The sequence below is a fragment of the Xiphophorus couchianus genome, chromosome 24 (genome assembly GCF_001444195.1).
Source record: "Xiphophorus couchianus chromosome 24, X_couchianus-1.0, whole genome shotgun sequence".
Classification (NCBI taxonomy): Eukaryota; Metazoa; Chordata; class Actinopteri; order Cyprinodontiformes; family Poeciliidae; genus Xiphophorus; species Xiphophorus couchianus.
In genome coordinates this window covers 8,597,552-8,619,996 of record NC_040251.1, presented here as the reverse complement: position 1 = coordinate 8,619,996, position 22,445 = coordinate 8,597,552, and the positions used below count along the sequence as shown (strand labels likewise).

The following is a 22,445-nucleotide window of genomic DNA, read 5'->3' as shown; positions in this document are numbered from 1 at the left end:
AAAGGTTACAGAAGATCATTCCTCCCAGCAGACTTGATTATTTATAACCATCACTGCTCCAAACAAACTCAATACATGTTAACATCCTTGTAGTTTTTCTCATTTCTTTTAAATAGTCTGTTTTATGCACATACACTTGAGTATTTTCTACATTTTAAAATTTATCCTACTTAGCTGCACGTTTTTTTTTTAAACCAAAATGTTTCATACAAATATTCTGACATGATTTGAGCCCCAAGGGGAAACCAGTTAGAGAACCTTGACATTTAAATGATCACAGCTTATGCAGAAAATACATATACAGTAAAGTGACTTGGCCTTATAGGATAATTACGCCTTATAATGATGATAATAATAATGCCTTCGGCTACAGTAACATAACTCTATTGGCCACAACTTGTCTCCCTTGGTGCAAAAACGATACAAACAAAATGTCAACAAAGTAAAATAGATCATTTATGCGCATTAATGCATTCGTTTTTTTGGACAAAAAGAGATCTTAGGAATTTTATTCTCTTTTTTTTAAATATATCATAATAAAGATGGAAGAAAACCCAAAAAACAGCAACCAACTAGGTTTCACAATATCATGTTTTAATCATTTTCTCTGCACAAAAATTTTATCTTTTCACATTCCCCAGAGCCAAAACAGGTTTCAACATTATCCTGTGCTTTTTTTGTTGCAGACTGCCCTTTCGTGTGTACCCTTGTGTCTCCTTAACCCGCTGTACTTTCATGCCTGGACAACTGCTTTTCTTTAGGGAGAGGAGGAAAGAGTTTCAGTGTGGTGAGCTGTTAGTCACACCTTTCTTCTTTACTTCTTGCTGCTGAGTAACAGAGAGCGAGACCAGCGAGCTGAAAGAGAGATGTAGCCTTGAGCGAAGCATGCCTCGCTGGTATAGCCAACAATCTCGCTCCCTCTCTTTTTCTATTGCCGTCTCGCTCCTTTAATTTTGACAGGTGAGAATCGTGATGGTAATGTGCAAGACCTTGTTTTGTTGAGCTGCTACCTAGGAGACAGATGCAACACCCAGAGAGTGGTCCTGCTGGTTTCCTCTAAATAAAAGTTAACTATAAAGTCTTAAAGGAAGGCCAAACTAAAATTAGGAGACATATTCTCCTTTGCACAGATTTCACTTAAACAAAACCTTTTGCTTAAGCAACAAGTAATATTTTTTATTGATTTCTATTGTTGGTGCATTTACATGGCACTCCAAAAGACAAAATTGTTTTGGTTATAATTAAAAGTCATGGAAAAAAAGTCAGTAAATCCTAAAAAAAATAATTTGATCATCTGTATTTTGACAAGTACATTTTTAAGCAAAACTGCAATGGTAAAACAAGGATTCATAAATGTTAATAGAAACATCACCAAATGCAAGTAATTACTGCAAGACAGCTTCAGGGATGCTCTAAAATTAAACCAGAAGGTGACTTGAAATGACCGACTTTCAGGCTGACTAGAATATCCAGTAAAAAGCAAAACAGGTTTTATTTCTGGTTTGTGTATGTGTTATTAGTTTATCTTGGAAAAAAAGTATTTAATGGCAGTTGTTACTGAGGAAAGATTCAAAACTTTAAGAAACTGCAGCAAAGAAGAGTTGTTTCTATGAATATAATTAAGCATCAAACATCCAAAATGCAAATTAAGGCTGACTTATCCGAGAGTGGACCCCAGTATATTCACAGTTCAGTATTTTTATGTGGAACTTAACTTTAAATTATTTGTGGAAAATCTCCCAATTAAACATTTTTTTTTTGCAGAGCTCATCTAAAATATTCCAAAGAGTTTAGGAAGCTGAAATACAAAAATGCAATGCTACTAGAGACACTACTGACTGGCATCTGAAAAATAGCTAATTTAGAAGCGTCATTTATTTTCCTTTGTGCTGATTGGCTGAATCCCAACCCCAGACTTTAGATATTAGCTACTGAAGTAGTGCTAAGATAGTTTCCATTGAGTTAATGCTAATTAAAGGATATTTGGTCTTAGATCTTTCAAAGGTGGTAGATTAGAGTTTCTAGAGGGTGTCTCAAGCATTTACAGATTTTACCTGTTCACAGGCAGCTTTGGCTTAGTTTAAAAACAACAGTGAAAATTGCAACTGTCTACTTAAATCACAATGACTATTCACACATGGTGTGATGATTCCTCGTTTCCTAAAACTGCAGTTACAGATTCCCGCATTCCACGAATGCGGTCATTATTCAAACATACACAATATGTGGCTCTAGAAATAAAGACATAAACGTTATGTTGTGTAACAACTCCTTTCACGTTGTTTAAGGAGCTACAATAAGGTAAACAATTCAACGACTTCACTGTCTCACCAAGCTCTATTACATTTTTGAAGATACAATGTTATTGTCAAAATCTCATCCTGTTTCTTTTACTTTTCGATTAATATGTATTAATAAAACCCCAAAGAGATGTTAAGCATTCACATTAATAGAGACTAAAATAAATTAATAGGCAATGCATCCATTCCAATTTACTTTAAAGTTTTGTAAATACAAAAGCCACATGTGATTTTTTTTACTACCTCTGACTATGCAGCATAGTCAGTGAATTTTTACGTGATCAATGCCAAGACCGTTATAAAACAAGGTTAATCTCCACACACCTCTGTGGAAACATAGCTCACAATCACCTGTGTAGGAGAGACTGGAAAGCAAACAAAGTGAAGATTTGAAACTGGAACTTCCACCACAGTGCTGACTATGAATACAAGGGAATACCTCCAGATGACAGACTGTGCAATGGGATAAAGAAAGACAAGTGTAGGCAGAACAGGATTGCAGTACTGTAATTTGTTAATGCATGCAAAGGGAATCAGATTAACAGAAGGACTTTTCCCTATCTATCAGGAAAACTGTCAGGACTCCTGGTCATATAACATTGCCAAAACCAGTTAGCTTGGCTACTGAAGAAATCAATTAGCAAATTTCTCTGCTTTACAAACTTTAAACTCAAATAAGGTTATGTTTGGTCCAACATCCTTCTCAAATCCAAGTTTAAGCATCATAAGTAATTTAACACAGCTCAAGTAGCCGCCGATAGTTGTTCCTGATTCACTCGTCCTATGCTGCACAATTAAAGTAATATTTACCTTACAAATCATCATTTCTAAAAGACTTTGTGAGTAGCACAACAGGTAGCTGACTGGTAACTGTGCCACAGTTATAAATCCAAGAATCTAAAATGTTCTGAGGTTTACAAACAATTTATTTCTTTCACTTGTCAGTTGTGCACAAATTAAACAAAAGAAATCTGTTCTTTATTAGTTGTTCTGACATAATCAAAAAATTTAGATTAGATTATAAGAATTGGGAATCATTGGCATGCAGTTTTACAAAACCTTTTTTGTAGTAGCTTCAGTGGAGTATGAGATGTCATCAGCCAGTGAATCTCCTTTGCCAGAACAAGTTAAACAGTGACTGCCCAGCAAGTTGCAGAGGTGAGTCTTTCATAAATCAAACTTTACTGCAATGCTTAGTCAAATCAAGCCTCAAAGGGCAGCTCAAGAAAATAATCAGAGGCACCAAGAAAATTTGATGGAATATGTAGCAGTGTTTCGTAAAATACCTGAACTCAGTCTAATGGGAGGGAAAGTAGGCATAATCAAACCTTTGACAACTTAATCAGAACAAGAATTGACTTAAAACACTGGAAACAAGCCGTAAATTTTCTCTAATGGGTTGCAACTGAAAAAAACTATTCATGACACGTTAGAAGAACATGACAAACTTGCAAATAACACCGAATCCACCCTCCAAGCTAACCGCATCTCAATACAATAAATAATCTCCAGGATGCGCTGGAACATGCCACACAAGAACCACGCCTTAACCCACAGAACCCAAAGAGCCGCTGCCAGCACCGGTGCCAAACACCGCAGGACATACATAGAGGTCCCGCGTTCACGTCTCGACACATAGCACCCATTACATTAGAACGACAGCTACCATGTCAAAAATGATGCTGATAACTTTCATGTTGTTACTGATGGAGAGGTGCAGGTTGATGCCACAACAAAGCAATGACATAATATACTGTAAATACAGCTCCTGTGGGAAACAGAAAATCACTGCCTGAGTGCTTGACAACATTAATGAGGTTTCTACTGGTGATAGAGGTAGTAGTTTGGGGTCTAGTAGAACTCAAAATGTCAAAAATCTTTGGGTTCTCTACTTACCTCTGCTCAAAAGGTATTCAAAAAAAGACTTGGGAGACTAGATTGGTCAATATTGGGATTGCACCATGGTGTCGTTAGAAGATAACTTTTGACTCGACTTTAGTTTTCATACTGATGCAGCTGAAGAATGTTTTTTGTCTGTGTTTGAGTCTAAATGGTTAATGAAAGCTAGAAGACCTGAGATGTGCCACAATATGAGATGTGTGATGTAGAAGGAAAGATGGAGAGAAAGGGGAAGGGAAAGAAGGAAAGAACGATGGAAACCGTCTAACTGATTTTGACAATATAAGAAAGAAAAGAATGAAGGGAAGGAAGGAACAGAGGAGGGAACAAAGGAAAAATGGTAAGAAAAAAGACAGGAAACAAGAATGTTAGGAAAGAATGAAAGAAGGAAAGAAAGGATGAAGGAATGAAGCAAAGAAGCAAGTTAAGAAAGAAGGAAGTAAGGAAGAATGCAAGGAAGGAAAGGATGAAGAAAATGGGTACAAGGAGGGAAGGAAGGAATGGAGGTTATAAAGGAAGGAAAAATAGGAATGTTAGGAAGAAAGGAAGAAAGAAAGGGGATGCAAAGATGAAAGGAAGTAGCAGAAGTTAGGAAGAAAAAAAAGATAACTGAAGGAAATAAAAAAAGAAAAACAAACAAATGAAAAAAATAAGGATGAAAGGAAAGAGACACAGAAGGAACAAAGGATGGATGATGGTGTCGGCGGATCAGCTAATGCTCTGGTGAAGACCCTGCCGTATTATCCATACATCTCCTCCTTTCATGAGAGACCAGACGATCTCCTAGACAACGACATGAACGCCAAGACTTTTCACTCCCAGGCGTAAGAGAGTCACAGAGACGAACGGATGCTCAAAAAGGACGATTGGGGAAACAGACAACTGCAGCCTCAGGTGGCGTCCACTTTACTTATCGGCCCACTCATCCGCAGCTGACGGGATTAAGTTGGTGGGCAGGGAGACTGCTGTGACAACAGGAGGCGGAGGGACTGCAGGCTCGTGTTCGCAGTGAGCCGCACGTACGCAGTGGAACGCCAGCTAAATATCTCCTCTCAAGAGAAACGATGAAATAGCACACAGGGTGGCGAGCTGAAAGAGTCTCATTCAGGTGGACTATGACCAAACACACAGGCCATGTTTGCATAGGAGACCTGTGTCTTGAGCAGTCATGATGAAGATAGAAAACAAATACATGGATCCATGTGTGCAGGAGTAAACTTAAAGAAACGAAGGAGGCCAATCACATTCAAGGTTACACTTAATTGATTGGTGGTAAACTCTAAGAAGCTTTAAAACCTAAACCAAACAGATCAGTCAAAGGTTTGAGAAGTGGGAGAGGCCTCCATTGTTAGAAAAGAAGTGGAATAATGGAGGCTTTTAATTTATGTGTTTTCTGTCTGTCTAGAAGTCTTTTAGTACACAAGGTCAGGTGAAGAGTTTTTATAGACAGCTAGTTGCATTTTCTAACAGTTTAAGGCAAAAGGAACTGCTTTAGGTCAAACTTTTGACATTATGGTTATTTCATAGTGTATGACGACATATTAATGATTTTAAGATGATTTGATAAAAGTTTTACGATTACTAGGTCTTGCTTATCATATAACTGGGGATTTCCAGGTAAAGGCATTCTTCACTGGACTCAACTCAATAATGGAATTTCCCCATCAACTGCACCCAGTACATTTGCTATAACATGTGGCCTGTTGCAATAAGCAATAAATCAATAAATCACATGATAAAACAAAACAAACTCAATTTCCATTTGCATGATTTATAATTTTTTCTACCAAAAGATTTGGTCTCAATAAGGTTTTTTTAAAAGATAATTTTGTTTTGACTTCATAATTCATTGTATTTGTCATTTCTGTTGTTTTGTTTATTTATTTAGGATATTTTAAATGTTCCTCCAGATCCAGTGTTAAATGTTCATTGGAATTTAAAATTTTATCACTACAAAAACACAAAATCTTACCAAGTAATTTTAGTCTGGTATCTAGAGAAAATTTCTTAATACACTTGAAATAAGAGAAACTTACTTAAAAGTAACTTTTCAGCAAGAAATGGGTGCTTGTTTTAAATAAATAATTCCTTAATATTAATGCAAAAGTACTTGTTCCATTGGTAGATAAATTAAGTTATAATGTGAGGAAAATATCTTGCTAAAAGTGGTTTCTTGGGTCTGTTTTTTCTCTTTCTGCAGGTCTAGAAGCAGATTTAAGAGTGTTTTCTTTTATTCCATATCATTGTTTCTCCTCTATTCTTATCTCTCTCTTTCCTTTTTAAGTTTGTACCCCACCATGCTGCTGATTTTATTTTTCTCTTTCTTTTACATCTATGTGTCCATTTCATTTAATCCAAATAAATCCAAAACAATTTTCAGTCAAAGCTAAAGAGTTTGTCTACAAGTAATTAACTGGATTCATTAAGCATTATTACAGTTGTTTTATTGCAAGAAGAAAGAAAAAAACTGGAAAGTCAAACATTTTTCAATACTAATTTTAAATTGGGAATAAAAGCAGCAGTTTTCTTGTCTGTAGGATCTTTTTGATGCAGAGATGAAGTAGAATGATGTTAAGCAGCCGTTCTGCTCAACTAATTCAGTCAGAATGACAGAGTGGTACCAGCTGCCCTGTTGTCCTTAGCGTCTGCCCCCTGAGCTCAATGAGATTACTGAAAGGTCATTTTGTGGCAGAGCTGGAAACACAGTGCAAATTAATTTTTTGTGATCGAGTTATTTTTCATCAACTTTCATTAACTTTAAAATTACAATAGTTGCATTTAGCTGGATCATTCGTCACAGCAATGTGGGATTAATGAAAATCACAATTTTTTATTAAATTGTTGTACAAAGAGAATATATGTACATATAAACATTAAGAATGCAGTGAACTTAAAGCTCACAGCTGTAATGGAGTACATAGAAAAAAATCTACTTTTCGACGCGATAAAATGTGAACATGGACAATTCTGACTCGACTGATGAAACCCAAGCTCGACCACGTTAAAGCTCAAATATAACCAATTTTTAAGGAACAAAATAGAAGGGAAGAGCAGAATTGGAGGACTGTATATAGTGAACACAAAAGGTTACATCTTCTGCATCAAATCGAGATGCAGTACATAGAAGCTTGTTTTACATGAATACTTCCTGAATTTGATGAAAAAGTTCTACTTCTATTGACAGATTATTTCACTTTTAAAATGGGGAAAATGTCCTGCTATAAGTGAAATGATCTGCCAATGGAACTGGTACTTTTTCATCAATGTTAAGGAATAATTGACTTAAAGCAAACTCCTACTTACCATTTGCATGAGACGTCACGGTCTCAGGAACTGTAACCTAATGTTGCTTCTATTTAATTGATTTCACTTTACAAATGGTCATAAGATGCTGCGCGGCCGGCTGCACAAACAGATCAAGACTTGTCATTTTATTTTATAACTTTTAAAGAGGAAAGTTACGGCATGGATGGATAGAAATCATGGATTTGCAGCAAACACTTTTTATAAGGCAAGAAGACCAATATTCATATACATCATGTTCCAAATTATTATGCAAGTGATATTTTCCCAGATTTTCTTAAATGGTCAATGAAAATGATGGTCAGTATAATTTTCAAGTCATGAACTATTACAGTATAAATCACATTTTACTGAACAAAGCTCCCCATGAGAACAGTATTTTTTTCAAAAATAAAAACTCAAAATGCACTGTTCCAAATTATTATGCACAGCAGCTTTTCTAAATTTTTTATGGATTATAAAGAACTGCAAAAGGTCATTCTTTGAATGTGCAGCATTAAGTGGTCAGATGTACTAAAATCAAAAGCTATTTCAATCAAAAACATCTTAACAGACAGAGTTACTGTACATGTTAACATAGGACCTTCTTTGATATCACAGCACAATTCTTGCATCCATTGAACTTGTGAGTTTGTGGAAAGTTTCTGCTTGAATTTCTCTGCAGGATGTCAGAAAACCTTCCAAGAGCTGCTGTTTTGATATGAACTGCATTCCACCCTCAGATCTTCTGCTTCAGGAAACTCCAAAGGTTCTCAATAGGGTTGAGGTCAGAGGTCAGAGGAGGATGGTGACCACACCAGGAGTTTCTCCCCTTTTATGCCCATAGCAGCCAATGACACATTGGTATTCCTTGCAGCATGAGATGGTGCATTGTCATGCATGAAGATGATTTTTCTATGGAAGGTTCGGCTCTTCTATTTGAACCATGAAAGAAAGTGATCAGTCAGAAAGTCCATTTACTTTGCTGAGGTCATTTTCACACCTTTGGGGTCTCTGAAGGGGCCGACCAGCTCTCTCTCTCCCCCCATGATTTCGTCCCACAGCATGACTCCACCACCTCCTTGCTGACGTCACAGCTGTGTTGGGATGTGGTGGCCATCCACCACCAATCCACTACTGCGTCCATCTGGACCATCCAGGGTTGCACAGCAGTCATCAGTGAACAAGTCTGTTTGAAAATTAATCTTCATGTACGGCTGGGCCCACTGGGACCGGTTCTGCTTGTGAGCTCTGGTTAGGGGCCAAATAGTAGCTTCATGCACCGCAAGCCTCTGGAGGATCCTCCACCTTGAGCTTCCAGAGGTTCCAGCAGCTTCAAATAACTGTTTGCTGCTTTGTAAGGACATTTTAACAGCTGCTCTCTTAATCCGATGAATTTGTCTAACAGAAACCTTCCTCATTATGCCTTTATCTGTACAAACCCATCTTCGTTCTGAATCAGCCACAAATCTCTTCACAGTACAATAACGCTTCAGTTTTTGTTAAATATCTAATGTTTTCATATCTTGTCAAACGGCACTACACTATCTGATGATTTTCTTCAGCAGAGAGATTCTTTCTCTTTCCCATATTGCTTGAAACCTGTGGCCTGCTTAATAATGTGGAACATCCTTCTTAAGTGGACTTCTTTTAATTGAGCTCAAACAAACTAATCAACCAGCTCTCTGAAATTAATCATAGTGATTCAAAGAGCCCTGACACACAATACCATCTATAAATTTAATAGCACAACAAAAAAAATTAATCTTTATGACACTTAAATCCAATTTGCATAATAATTTGGAACACTGTGTACTTTATAAGTAAGTATGCTTAGAAAGATATCAAATATCAGATTATGGAGAAAGTATGCATCTAGCCATTGGTAACCATGGAGATAATGCTGCACCATCATGTAGCCTAGCATGTATGAAAAAAACTGGTTAGCATCTTGTCTTTTGTAAGTTTTTAAGGCTGCCCCAGTTTGAGAGGAAACACCGTTTATGACATAACAATATAAATCATGTGGTGTGAATTCAGGCAAAGTCGGTAATTTGATCAACACATCAGTAGAGAGGAGGTACGGGTCGGTTTCTAAACTAGCTATTTGCAACTTTTGTAAACATCGCCGTCTATGAGTCCCAACCAGGTGTGTTACGTTCACAAACGAATTAGCTTGACTCCAAGAAGTAGAAGTCATGAATAAACTGGAAAAAACAACTTGGGAAAACTATTTCAGACACTATGTTCAATACTCCCATCCCTCACTTCTGAGGTTAATCATGGCACCTCGAATGATTAAGTGACATAGTTGCAAACATCTTGTTGATCTTGTACGTTAGTTTTGTCTTATTTCAAGTGAAGAAATTACACCAAAAGTAATTGGTAAGATTTGGTGTTTTTGAGTGTGGGAAGAGATGTTTGGCAACAATGCAGATGAATTTTGGCTCCAAAAAGAAGCGTCCATCCTCTGTATCGTAATGTAAACTGTTCACAAAAGCAAAGACTTAGCTGTAGACAAGTCACTACCATCACTACTTTACTCTGTGCTTTTTGTGCCTTTAAACTTGTCAGTGATGCCTCATCAAAAGCATACCAGTCAGATTTGCTATTTATCTTCCCGTCAACTTTCTCCCCATTTCTTAATTTGTAAAGATGGCCATTATACGGAACAGCGATTACATAAACAGGAACGTGTAAAAACTCTTCCACGGTTTAGGCCAAAGATTAAAGAGGCGCTGCGGGTGAAATCACAGGAGGAGCTTAAGAGGTGCAAAGCATCTACTGCAACAAAACGACAGATCGGTAATTCCACAGAAACCACAAAGGCTGGAAAAGTGCTGCATGCACACGCGCGAATCAAAATGGGGAAATGTTTCCATGGTCCCTAAGAACACAACAAAGCAAAAATACTTAATGAAATCTACAGCGGGGAAGAGACTGTGCTCCTTTAATCCTATTTGGAATAATTTTGAATTTATATTCAACTTAAAAGAGCTTGGCAAACTCATCTTGGGGCTTTTTTCCCAGATAAAACCTTACATGTGTAGTGTTATGATAATATGTTCAAGTATTTAGCCTGAATATACACAATTATTAGCAAAACTACAGTGCTAAAACTAAAAAGCAGATCATTTTTATACAAATATGTCCCATAATTCTTTTTACATTTGAACAAAAATTTATTCGTAGATATTTTTCATCTTTAAAACAAACTATGTGGCCAGTTAAACGGCAATAAAGACCAAGACTTCCAATATATGAAAATATTTAAAATTATATACAATAAATACAGTTTCTTAAACACTATAATATGATCAATATCCACATAAACCCAAACAATATAATAAATTGGCTTTTAAGTCAGATTGTTTGCAAACATTATAATAGTGAACTTGAATGGTGACAAGTTGATTTCAGCACAACCAAGATCATGACTACAAAAGACACAAAGTTTGTTTTTATACAGCTTAATAAATCTGTTGCTATTTTAACAATCTGATGACACTCATGTAATATTTTAAAGCAGGATTGTATTGTTGCAGCTGTTTAGCATACAGGTCATTTTTGTTGTATATAAAAAGAGATTTTTATATACACAAAAAATTAGTATCATTTTACTCATTTTTTAACATTTACTTCACAATTCATTGTTGCTATTTATTTGTTTAAAGTTAATTTGTTTCAGTAAATATTGTTTATTACCTTTTTTTCAGAATTTATATTTTTTTCTCAGAATTCTGACTAATTTCAGAATTTAGAATTTTTTCTCAGAATCTTCATAAATGTAAGAACACTGACTTTTTTTGGAATTCTGGCTTTTCTTCAGAATTTTTACTGTAACGTCAGAATCCTTTACCTGTTTCTCTCAGATTTTTACCTTATTTTTTCACAGTTCTAACCTTTCTCATAATTCTGACTTTAATTTCAGAATTTTTACATTTTTCTCAAAATTCTGACTTTAGTTTCTGAATTATAATCTTTTTTCCTCAGAATTCTGGCTTTTTTTTCATAATTCTGACTTTAATTTTAGAATTTTGACTTTAATTTCACAAATATGTATTTTTCTCAGAATTCTGACCTTTTTTCTCAGAAAATGTCAGATTTCTGAGATTAAAGTCAGAATTAATTTCAATTACTAAACTCTGTGATTAAATGTGATTAATTTAGTTAAATAACTTGTTAATGACTCAGAATAAAAGGTCTAGGACTTTTATCTATGCATCAAATGGGGCACTATAGTGGAGTAATGCTCCATTTGTGAAAGTAAATCTTTTGACAATTAGACAATAATTATTCAGAGCCACACTGCTGGACAGAAATGATTAAAATCCATAAATAAATAAAGGAAGTCCAACCGAAGGCGTTTTCTGTTTCTTACCATGCCGCTGACTCTGACGTCATGGAGTCGTCCCCAGTCATCTTCATGGCTGTCAACCATCATCATGGTATCATCCTCCTCTAAGAGCCACTCCGCCCGCAGGTCAACCTTCACCTCCTCCCCCATGGAGTGCATACCTACAGCCGGGTAAAGGCCCTCAGACGACACAGGAACCTCTATTGAACCCACCTAGACAAGATATACAGGAAATAAACTTAAAAAATATCTGATAAATAAATAAAAACAACAGGTGTATAACAAAAGTGTGTATTTATTACTTTTTTATTTTAGAAAATTAAGCATTAAATGTCTTCTTTGGAATTAATTCTCATTTTAATTGTCTAGCATTTATATGGTCTGGCTTTATTATTAATATTCTGATTTTATTTTAATATTATTTGACTTTATTGTAAAATACATCTTATTCTGTGATATTAAATACATATTTTAATTCTATTTCAAAAATTAAATGAGATAACATACATTTATAAAGGGAAAACATTTCTAAACCAAAAGTATCTCCTATCTCGCTGTCTGTCCCTCACCAACTTTCTTTCTCTCTCTATGTATATTCTTATTTTTTTTAAGAATAAGAATATATTTGGTGTTTTCACACCTGTTAGTCCGATAGATTCAGTTCGATTTGGAAACAAAATTGCAACATTTATTACATTTTCAGTTGCTGCGGTTCACTTCCACACTGCACTGTCAATCAAACCAAACCTTTGAAAAATCTGTTCCCCTCCTCACCAGTGGTGGCGCTGTACCAAGAACCACTGAAGGAAATTCCACAAAAACCTCTTTTCCATGAAATATAAACCAAAATGGAGTAGCATCAGATATTAGTGGTTGTACAATTTCTCTGTTGTCTTTGACCCAAAACCACAAGACATTTCTCCCGCTAGCGCTAGAACACGCTAGTGTTTGTTTTGGTTGTATTTACCCAGAATGCCCTGCACTATTGTTCACGTCCTGCTTTCGGAGGAATCTCCAGTCCATTTTCCACTCACATAAACATTCATACTGCATCAGAGTTCACTTCAACTGAATCCAGATCTATGTTTGTAGAGTTCACATTTTTGGTTCGCATCAGAGTTTGATTACGCCTTAACGAATCTGACTTTTTAAGCAAACAAAGTAGAGTCGGATTAAAGTGGATCAAAAATGGCAGCTGTGAAAATAACCTAACAAAATCAGGAAGATAAGAGTAAAGAATCTAGATTCTCCTTTAAAATATAGTTGGTATAAGCTACAATAGATAGAACCGTCTTTTTAATGCGTTTACTTACAGTATACCAAGACAGTATAATTTAGCAATATTTAATGTTCATATGTTTCATGCACACATTGCAAACACTGAAAGCCTTGGGGAACACTCACCTCTCTGCCATTTTTGGTGAAGAAGACAGTAGTAAGACCAGCTTCTGTGTTTTCCGAGTGTATGCCGCAGCCAATCCGGTCACCACGAGCGCATTTTGGCCCAAACTGCTTTCCAACAGGGTTACCATTATACAACCTGTAAGACAAACACATTAAATAAACAAATCCGGTTAATAACAGAACTGATAACTAATTCTGGTTCTCATTTTACATGTAAAAGCTGACAAAGAGAAAACAAAAACAAACAAGGAAGCCCGGTAAATAATTGAGGGTTCAGAGCCAGACTGATAAGGAGGTTTTAAAACAATCGGGTACTCTTTCATCTGTATTCCTATAATCTTCTGTTGCATGTGGAGGATCCGTCATGAGTCAATGTCCCCTGTCTCGTCTGGACAGACTGCTCATAGATCATTACAAGGAGCTGCTTTTCACCCTACAGCTGTCTGTGTCAGAAAAACAAGCTTAGTTTCCAGTTCTACACAACTGAACTCTGCTGACATCACGAATCTGACTAAGCTCTCTAATAAACTGTAAAGCACCTCAAACTGCAAACAGCTGGTGGGTCACAGAGGTTTAGTCTCTGTGGGGTCAAACAGGATCATGAAAGGAGTCTGCATCAAACAGAAGGAGAAAACACTAAAGTTGCAACTGACGATTATTGTAGTAATCGATTATGACAAAAAATACTGGCACATACTGCAGATTTTTCATTTAACCACTTCTACCTGTTTATACAATATACAAAATCCAATAAAATATGCAAATAAACAATTCAATTCCTTTTTAAAATAAGAAAATAAACTTTTGTTCTTGCCTAAAAAGCAACAGCAAGGCATTTCTTTAGCGAGCTCTTGATCATTTGTAACAGAGAATGAATCTGCATCAAGTCTGTGGTTCTTTCCTCGAAATTGACTTGACCATTTAAACAATCCTGCTAGAGATAATAACTTAATCCTTATGTGTTAAAAGATTAAGTATTTATTTTGTTGTAAAACCAATACCAGCTATCATGGCACAAAATGTGTATCAGTATTCCTCATTTTAACACAGTTTTGTGTAGAGTTCTCATAAAATTGCAATTTTATTCTCGTACTATGAACAAACAAAAAAACACTCTTAGTCCGGCCCTAGACCTATTTACGGTGAATGCAAAATATTTAATCTCTTCCAACATGCAATATTGTTGGACATTTTGCACAAAAAATAAAAAAAACAAACTATTTGCTTTCTGAAAAAGAAGAAGCATAAGAAGCTCATAAGTTACAATTGCTTACAATTTTAAAAAGTTTTACTTGCACTTTTTCTCTTTAAAATCACACAGACTGAATAGTTTTGATTAAATGTTACTAATAGAGTTAAGAACTGAACTTGGAAATTGCTTTGAGCCTTGCTTTTTCAAACGTTATAAATGAAACAATCAACATTTTGATGTGTAACAATAACACTTGACAAAATATAACGTTTCAGTCGCTGACTATATTTTTTATAATTTTGTATTTTTATGTTTTCATGATGTAAAGCACTTGTTGCTGAAATGTGCTACACAAATACACTTGATTGATTGACTTAGAACAATAAATCAATCTGCAATAACTTAATGTCTAAGTTGTTGCAGCTCAATTTATTAATCTGTTTTAATAATCTGGTCATATAATGCTGGTGCCAGTGGATTGTACAGAGAAACCATTAAATATTATGAGATTCTAAACAGTATTGCAATTTATGATCCCTTGGGGAGGCATGACAGAAAATAATTAAGAGACATCGGTTTAGAATGACAGTGTCAAAGCGCTGAAGGATTACTGGTGTATTTTTGTGGATGTACAGCAGGAAAATGAGTTTGTCTAAGCTGATGCAGGAACCAAATGCTTCTCCACTGGGTAAGGAGATCTGTGGTCGACTTACTTGCCGTTGTCAGCATGGTAAGCTACAGAGTATGGCAGCCATCCAGGCTGGTGGTCCAGCCTGTAGAATTTAGGCACCAGGCCCACCGCGATGGTTCCCCTCACTCCTGTGTCCACTATTGTTACCTACAGATGCACAAAACGTTTACACTAATTAAAGGTAATTTATTCCACAAACACAATTCAGGTTTGCTTACAAACAGTTGGAAACTGATATTTACATACAAATAAGACACAAAACTCGTTCTCTTCTGTCTTTCTCAAACTATTTCCATTGGTACAACATTAGAATAGAGCTGCAAGGATTTTATTTTAGTTATTGATTAGTCGGATAAAGAAATTTGCTCATTTAAGCATTTTTTATCCAATATTAGAAATGCATAAAAAGATGCAAATAAACAAATAATTAAATTCCACTTTTAAATAAGAAAATGAACATTTCATTGCCTAAAATGCAATAACACAGAATTCCTTTAGTGTCCGCTTGATCATTTGTAGCAAAAGATTCATCTGCAGCAAAAAATTACTTCTAATATTAACGTATGAAACGTTCAGGCCTTTCTGCTCGACTTAATATCAATTCATCTAGGATTGACCGATTAACAATTGGGTAGCAAAATATGCTTATTAGTAGTTTTTACATACTCCAGTTAACAATTAATCAATTATTGAATTAGCTGATAGTTATTTCAAGAATATGCTTATTAGTAGTTTTTACATACTCCAGTTAACAATTAATCAATTATTGAATTAGCTGATAGTTATTTCAAGAATTGATTAATCATGGTTAATACGATTATTTGTTTTAGTTCTACATCATAACAATTTCCATAAAAATGGTAGAAATACCTTTTACACTGTGTCAATTGTTTTCAAAACTTCTTGTTTTCAACAAGTTTCTTAGTCTAGTAGATTGCTGAAATTTTGGCCCATTCCTGACAGATCTACAGTACTTTAAATAAAGCTCAAAGGTCACACCTTCTCAGCTCTGCCAAGACACTTTCTATGTGATTAATATCATGGCTTTCTGATGATCAAATGCAAAGAAAACCCAACAATTTTGTGTTACAACTTTAATCTAAAAGTCAGTGAAATCCAAAATAAGCTAAACAAAAAAGTGGCATCTTGGGATCATGAAGTCTCCATTTGGCTGACTTTCTCTGTTTCTCACTCGTCCTCTGGGTGTTTTCACACCTGATGGTCTGGTAGACTCGGTTTGATTGAGGACCAACGTTGCAACATTTGTAACATTTTCAGCTGCTGTGGTTCACTTTCATACTGCACTGTTTCAAGCAAGCCAAACCCTTTGAGCAATCGTTCCGCTTCTCGCCTGCGGGGGCGCTGCACCAAGAACTACTGAAAGAAATGACACAAAAACCTCTGAAGAAGACACTGAGCGCAACTTCATTCACAAAATGAAAACAAAACTGGAGTGTGTCAGTCATAGGATTTTTCTTTTTCTTTGGTAAAGACCACATACCATTTCTCCTGCTAGCGCTAGGCTAGCACGTTTGTTTTGCTTGTATTTACCCAGAATACCTTGCGCTATAGTCTGTTTCCTGCTTTTGGAGCGGTCTCCAGTCCACTTAACGTTCAAATATGCATTGGAATCGAACCAGCGTTCACTTGAACCAAAACAAGACTGAGGTTTGGCAGACCAGAGTTCTCTTTTTTGGTTTGATTGTGCGTTCACACCTCAAACAAACCAAACTTTCTATGAAAACAAACAAAGAGTTTGAAGTTTTTTACATATCTAAACCATGGGCCAAAAGGTTTGGTGGTTTTTGTATCTAAGCTAATTTCACTAGTAACAATATTAACAATCAGCTACCCAGATTTACAGCCAAACACTAATATCACATGTTCACCTCAAGAGAAACCTTGATTTCATGGAAAATATCTCAAAAATGTATCACATGTTTGGACCTTTTCTGTCTTCAATTCTTTATTTTCAGTTTGGCACTTTCTAGAAAGTATTCAGCACACTCTGTCATAACATTTCCTTTGTCCGTATGATTTAAATAAAAGTCACAAAAACATAAAATCAATCACATACGGTGCAGGAATTTGCTGGTAATGTGCCATTAGGTTAAAATGAGGGCAGAAAAAAAACTATTAAAGCAAGCGAAATGGAGCAGCTGTTCAGGAGGAATCAAAGCCTGAAGACCTGAAAAAACCAGAGGAGTACTGACAGCCGGGGTGAAACGGATTCCTTGTGAAAGCAAAACAAGGAGAAATGAGGGAAGCAGTGACGCATATGTCGACAGAAGTCTGACCTTTAGCAAAATAAATGCTCCCAAATTTCAGAGATATCTTGGAAACTGACAGCATGTGCGTCACAGAACAGAGAATAATGTAGCACAACCTCTGGGTTACGACCCAGGTAAAATCTACTTGTTCTAAATGTCAGGGAGATCCACGAAGCTCAAAATGAGACAGTCGTTTGTTATCATCGTTATTGTGGGGGAAATTTGACATATATTTAATCTACAAAAAGGTTAAATGTGACATAATAAGAGCAGTGTGTAGAAAAGATGCACAATGTCCAGTCATGAGTTATCCGACTGGTCCAACTACCACTACTGAGCCAACTTCAGCTCTATTTTAAGTTCAAAGAATCCAGTCAATGTAAATAGTTTTTCTTTTCTCTTACCCAAACATTACAGGGATTCAAATAATTAATGAACTTACAATTAATCGTCGATTAATGGTTTATGAGATTACATTAGTTCTAATGGACTAACTTATAATGTCGCTTACGCCTTCTTTTAATGTTGCAGTTTGGCTGCCATCCAGCAGAGGGCGCCGCTGGTCATCATTAAGCAGAACCAGTTGATACAAGATGGTGGGCGCAACAGAACGGTCCAAACAGAAAATGTGGGATGGAAAATGCGCTTTATGCAGTTCTGTTTTGAAACATAAACACTCGACTAGCTCCTTAAGTTTCATATTAATAGCGCTCATTCAAACACGCTCCGTCTCTGTAAGTGTTTCATATATTGTATTTTTTTTCATCTTTTATTTTCCTATTCAGCTGCTAAGAGGCCATGCTTCAATCATGTTAATGTGAGAAAACCACAATTTTCTGTTGTCACTGTTTAATACAGCTCACACAAAACTATGTTAAAATGTAATGTTTTCTTATTATTATTCAGCATATTATGAAAATATAGGACGGTCGGGCCTCTTCGTACAAAAACAAACTCAGGTTTTTGAGTAATAATAATCTAGTGGATTAATTGATCAACTTTCGATTAACTTATTAATCAATAACTTGCATCCCTATCTGTAACAACCGATTTCAGTTTCAGGGCTAGACATAGATCTCGTTTTGGCTTAACTTGAAGTTCACATCAGGGTTAATGGAGGTCGATCCAGTCAGGGTTTCCTATGATGCTCCAGAAATTTCAGACATTACATGAGATGCATTTTTAGCCACGAAATGGCCAGTGAGCGTATGCATGAGTAATTTTAACTAAGCAAATTACAATAAAACATAAATCTCACACTTACCCATACCTAATTTGGGGTAGTGGTTTTTCAATGGTGAGCTTAAACTCCTGGGGGGCTACTTTAAATTTAATATGAAGCTGGGGAAAAAATGCCAAAAATTGGACTGTAATGATTAAAATTGCTGGTTGGATGGAAAAGCATTCCTGGGCATAACCAGGGATGATGGTGTGGGGAATGTGGCTCACCATACCATGCATCAATTGGAGTTACAGCAAATTAAATATAAACTAAAGTGATCAGTTCACATCTGGCGGTTCAGTCGCAACACGTCAAGATGCCTCACCTCAAAGTAGCAATTTCCCTTTGATAAAGGATGGCCAGCCACATAGCAACCCACTTCCTCGGAGTTCCCTTGGTAACTACAGAGAGGAAATTACAGGTTAACAATAGGCCCAGTTTCTGTTTGAGCTAAACATCAGCTCACTGAAAACCCTTGATCGAAGTATATTCACCAACATGGTAGACAGATGTAATGAGAAATAGATCTAGCCATTATTCACCAGGATAATAGCCAAAAACATATTTTTCACAGTCTGCTTGAAGCATTTCTTTTGCATATTAGGATTTACTTGTCTACTGTTGTTGATTTTAACTTGTAAACAAATATTACATTATGGCAATACATAATAAAACGTCCACTTTTCTATTTCAGAGCTTCTTAGAATCCTCAGACACTCAAATCAGAAACCTTTGGAGAGTGCTGGAGTTTATTTTTTTAAGAGAAATTCATGAAAGGTGTGTTTCAACAGGATTTAAAAATAAAACACAATTATTAAAACAGGAGTTTTCATTCATTTTATAGTCATTGTTACTGTTTGCAGCAGACTCCTTCAGACTTATAACCAGCCGTTTGTTCCAATGTTTTTGTTTAGCAATTAAGCAATTTTGATAACTTTGACAAAACATTGTCCTCTTAGCTTTCCCTAGATAAATTTTTCCAAATGCGTTCTAAAGCGTTAATTTATTTCAATTGAATAAAGTTTAACATCTGCGTTGAAGTTTTGGTTCCAGCATTTAGGAATTCGTTTATGTTTATGCTCTTATTTTGAAGTGGGTGAAGACTGTTCCTCTCCTTACATTCTCTACCCATCATGCAATGCAGCAAATAACGTCTATTCTGTACCCAGAATGCACAGCAGTCTAAAATCTACTGATGTCCTGCGTGCTTTCTGTCAGTAGGCCTACCCTTGTCAATTAGGCAAAATTAGCGACAACTTTTGATCTGTTCCAAAGAGTCGCTTCCTGAAGTGCAACCCTACAGATAGGTCTGCAGTGACATATTTTATCCTGTTGAGGGCGTTTTAACACATGTTGTGTCTGACAGCTGGAGATTATCACTGTGGTGGTAATTAGCGCTTCAGCGTTAGCTTCCACTAAATACCATGTTTGTATTGTGCTAGCAATAGCAAAACTAATGTTTATGATTAGTGCTTTAGGGTTAGTGCAACTAACTTTTACAAGTTTTTTTTGTTAGAAAACTTTATAGAAACTGTGTTTTACTAAGATTTAAAATAAAAGTTGAAAAGCAGCAACTTCTAAGATTTATAATTTTACAATAATTTCAGTGGCACCAAGATAAAATAAAATAAACCTTAGGAAGAAAAGGAGGAACACATGGGAGTCAGAAGATTCAGCCAGTTTCTTCTGATCTCTTTCCAAAAGTGTTATGTTTCTCTTGTTTATTTTTTGTCCCACCATGTTTGGACGCTCAAGGAAGACTACACAATCCTTCAAAAAGGGTTTCAGTTTTATTTACCAATGCAAAGCAATAAAATTATAGGTCCAGCCAATGGCCTCCATCTTTTGTAAAAATATGGGCTCCAAAGTTTGGAAAAAGTAATTCCTTAAACATGACCAAATGGGTAGAGTAGTGTATACTTTTGATAGGCCAAATAAGGTCAGCTTGCTTTAAATGTTTCTTGAAACGAATTTTGATCATCAAAACATTTAACTTTCTGACATTTATGGAAATGGCTATTATTAATGTTCATTAACAAGAGAGGATAAATGACCATGAATATAATATGATTAAATCTTGACAGGGAGGCTGACCTAAGTGTGTCCCCATCCTTCTGCAACCTCATGCATCGATCCTGTGCTGGGTGACCATCTCCTATGTCTCGAATTCTACGCCTCAAATTGAGAAGGCATCTGTGGTGTAAAACATTGATGTCATCCATCTGAATGAAGACCAAAGTGGGAAAAAGAAGAGAAAAACAATCTGTCAGGAAGCTAGCTTCGATATATCAACAAGGTTCATATTTCTCAATATTATTCCATAATTTTCCAGGTTCAAATTTCTAGATTTTTTTCAGCATTTCAATAAAAGTCTGGACATTTGATTATAAAGTAATAACTTCAAACCTGTCTGAATAGTAGTGGAGTCTAATTATCTGTAGGTTCTACAAATATTGAAACAGCACTGTTTAAACTGGCAGCTTTATTTAAAAAAACAACAGTTTGACAATTCAAAGAAGGAACAGAATATCCTAGGCAAACTATAGATTCTCTAATAGAGGTTGTACACTTTTATACCTTAATAAAAAAAATGTTTTAGTGTATCAACTTACTTATAGTGCAAACATGTTGTAAAACTCCCTTTATCTTATTTATGAATCAGTGAGTCAGAAAAACAAAATACTGAGGAGGAAAATGGGACTGTACACCAAGTAGAACTGTTGTTGCAGCAAGAAGGTTCTACATATTCTGACTCTTCAAAGTCTAAATTTTGAGAAAAAAACAGAGAAAAAAAAATCTAATCCCCACCCCACTCAGAATTTAGATTGTAATCTCTGAAATTTTTCTTTGTTCTCAAAATTATGATTTTTATTTTTTTACTAAGCCTGACTTAATTGTTTTTTGCAGCGGCCCTAATTATTTCCCGTAGTTTAAACCCTCCACAAACATTCACAGTGGAAACGTGAAATTTGACGATGAGAAGGGGGCGTGTCTCTGTTTACATCCGACAGCCAGCATCCTCTACCAGCTGACCATCAGAAATAAAAACACGACAATTTATATTTAGTCATTTAACACCATTATTCAGCCGGATACCATCTCAAACAGACAGCTAACGGCTCCTCGGTGGCGGAAGAAGGGAGAACTTAGTTAAACTAAATCCGGGTTAGCGTCGTTAGCGGTTAGCATGGTGCGGTCTGCTTCCCCGTAAGAAACCAAAATTACAGATAAAATATATCCAAAACAGAAAGCAGTTCTCCACACCGTCAGGCGTTCGGGTAATGGTGAGTGTGTCGCTTACCTGTGCGCCGTTAATGAGGCCTGAGACTCACTGCCGTCCATCGGCTAACCTTAGCATCACTCTCAACTTTGGAAACTGGAGTTCGGCGCTTCCCACTGACGTCACGGTCTCCTTCTTTTCAACAGCCAATAGGAGCACAAGTTGAAAAACGGTGTGAAGGGTTTGACCAATCCTGACTCCCGGATGAGTGTGTGTGCGATCCTCTGGGTTCATCCTGATTTCATCTGATGGAGACAAATAAATCCTGATATTTATCACTATACTATGAATTATTTCCTTCTCCACGCTTTTGTTTCGACCAGTTTGCTTCAATAATAGCATTTTATGATCACTGGCGGTTTAATTACCTTAAAACGCATTGTTAATAAAGCAATTATAACAGTAATTGGGGTTGTTTTAAACCAGATGGTTGGAGTGGGGCTTTTATTTGTTTTTTAAAACAGAGAAAAGAAATGCTTTTTGAGCCAGATGGGGTTAGACTGGAACCAGAGAGACACCGAGCAAAGAAGAAAAAAAGAAGAATCCAA

The 22,445-nt window shown here is 36.1% G+C and overlaps 1 protein-coding gene across 1 annotated transcript in view; it reads right to left on the bottom strand.

Moving 5' to 3' along the window:
* The window catches only part of spryd3 (SPRY domain containing 3), a 53,179-nt gene extending 31,118 nt beyond the window's left edge, over window positions 1-22,061 (bottom strand). The window contains exons 1-6 of the mRNA XM_028010416.1: window positions 21,919-22,061; window positions 20,712-20,839; window positions 18,943-19,018; window positions 15,148-15,272; window positions 13,243-13,378; window positions 11,863-12,051 (exon numbers count right to left, since the gene is read on the bottom strand). Of these exons, the coding sequence (XP_027866217.1) occupies window positions 11,863-12,051; window positions 13,243-13,378; window positions 15,148-15,272; window positions 18,943-19,018; window positions 20,712-20,839 (654 nt within the window). The 5' untranslated portion in view covers window positions 21,919-22,061. The remainder of the gene's footprint in view (window positions 1-11,862; window positions 12,052-13,242; window positions 13,379-15,147; window positions 15,273-18,942; window positions 19,019-20,711; window positions 20,840-21,918) is intronic.
* Window positions 22,062-22,445: the final 384 nt, after the last annotated feature.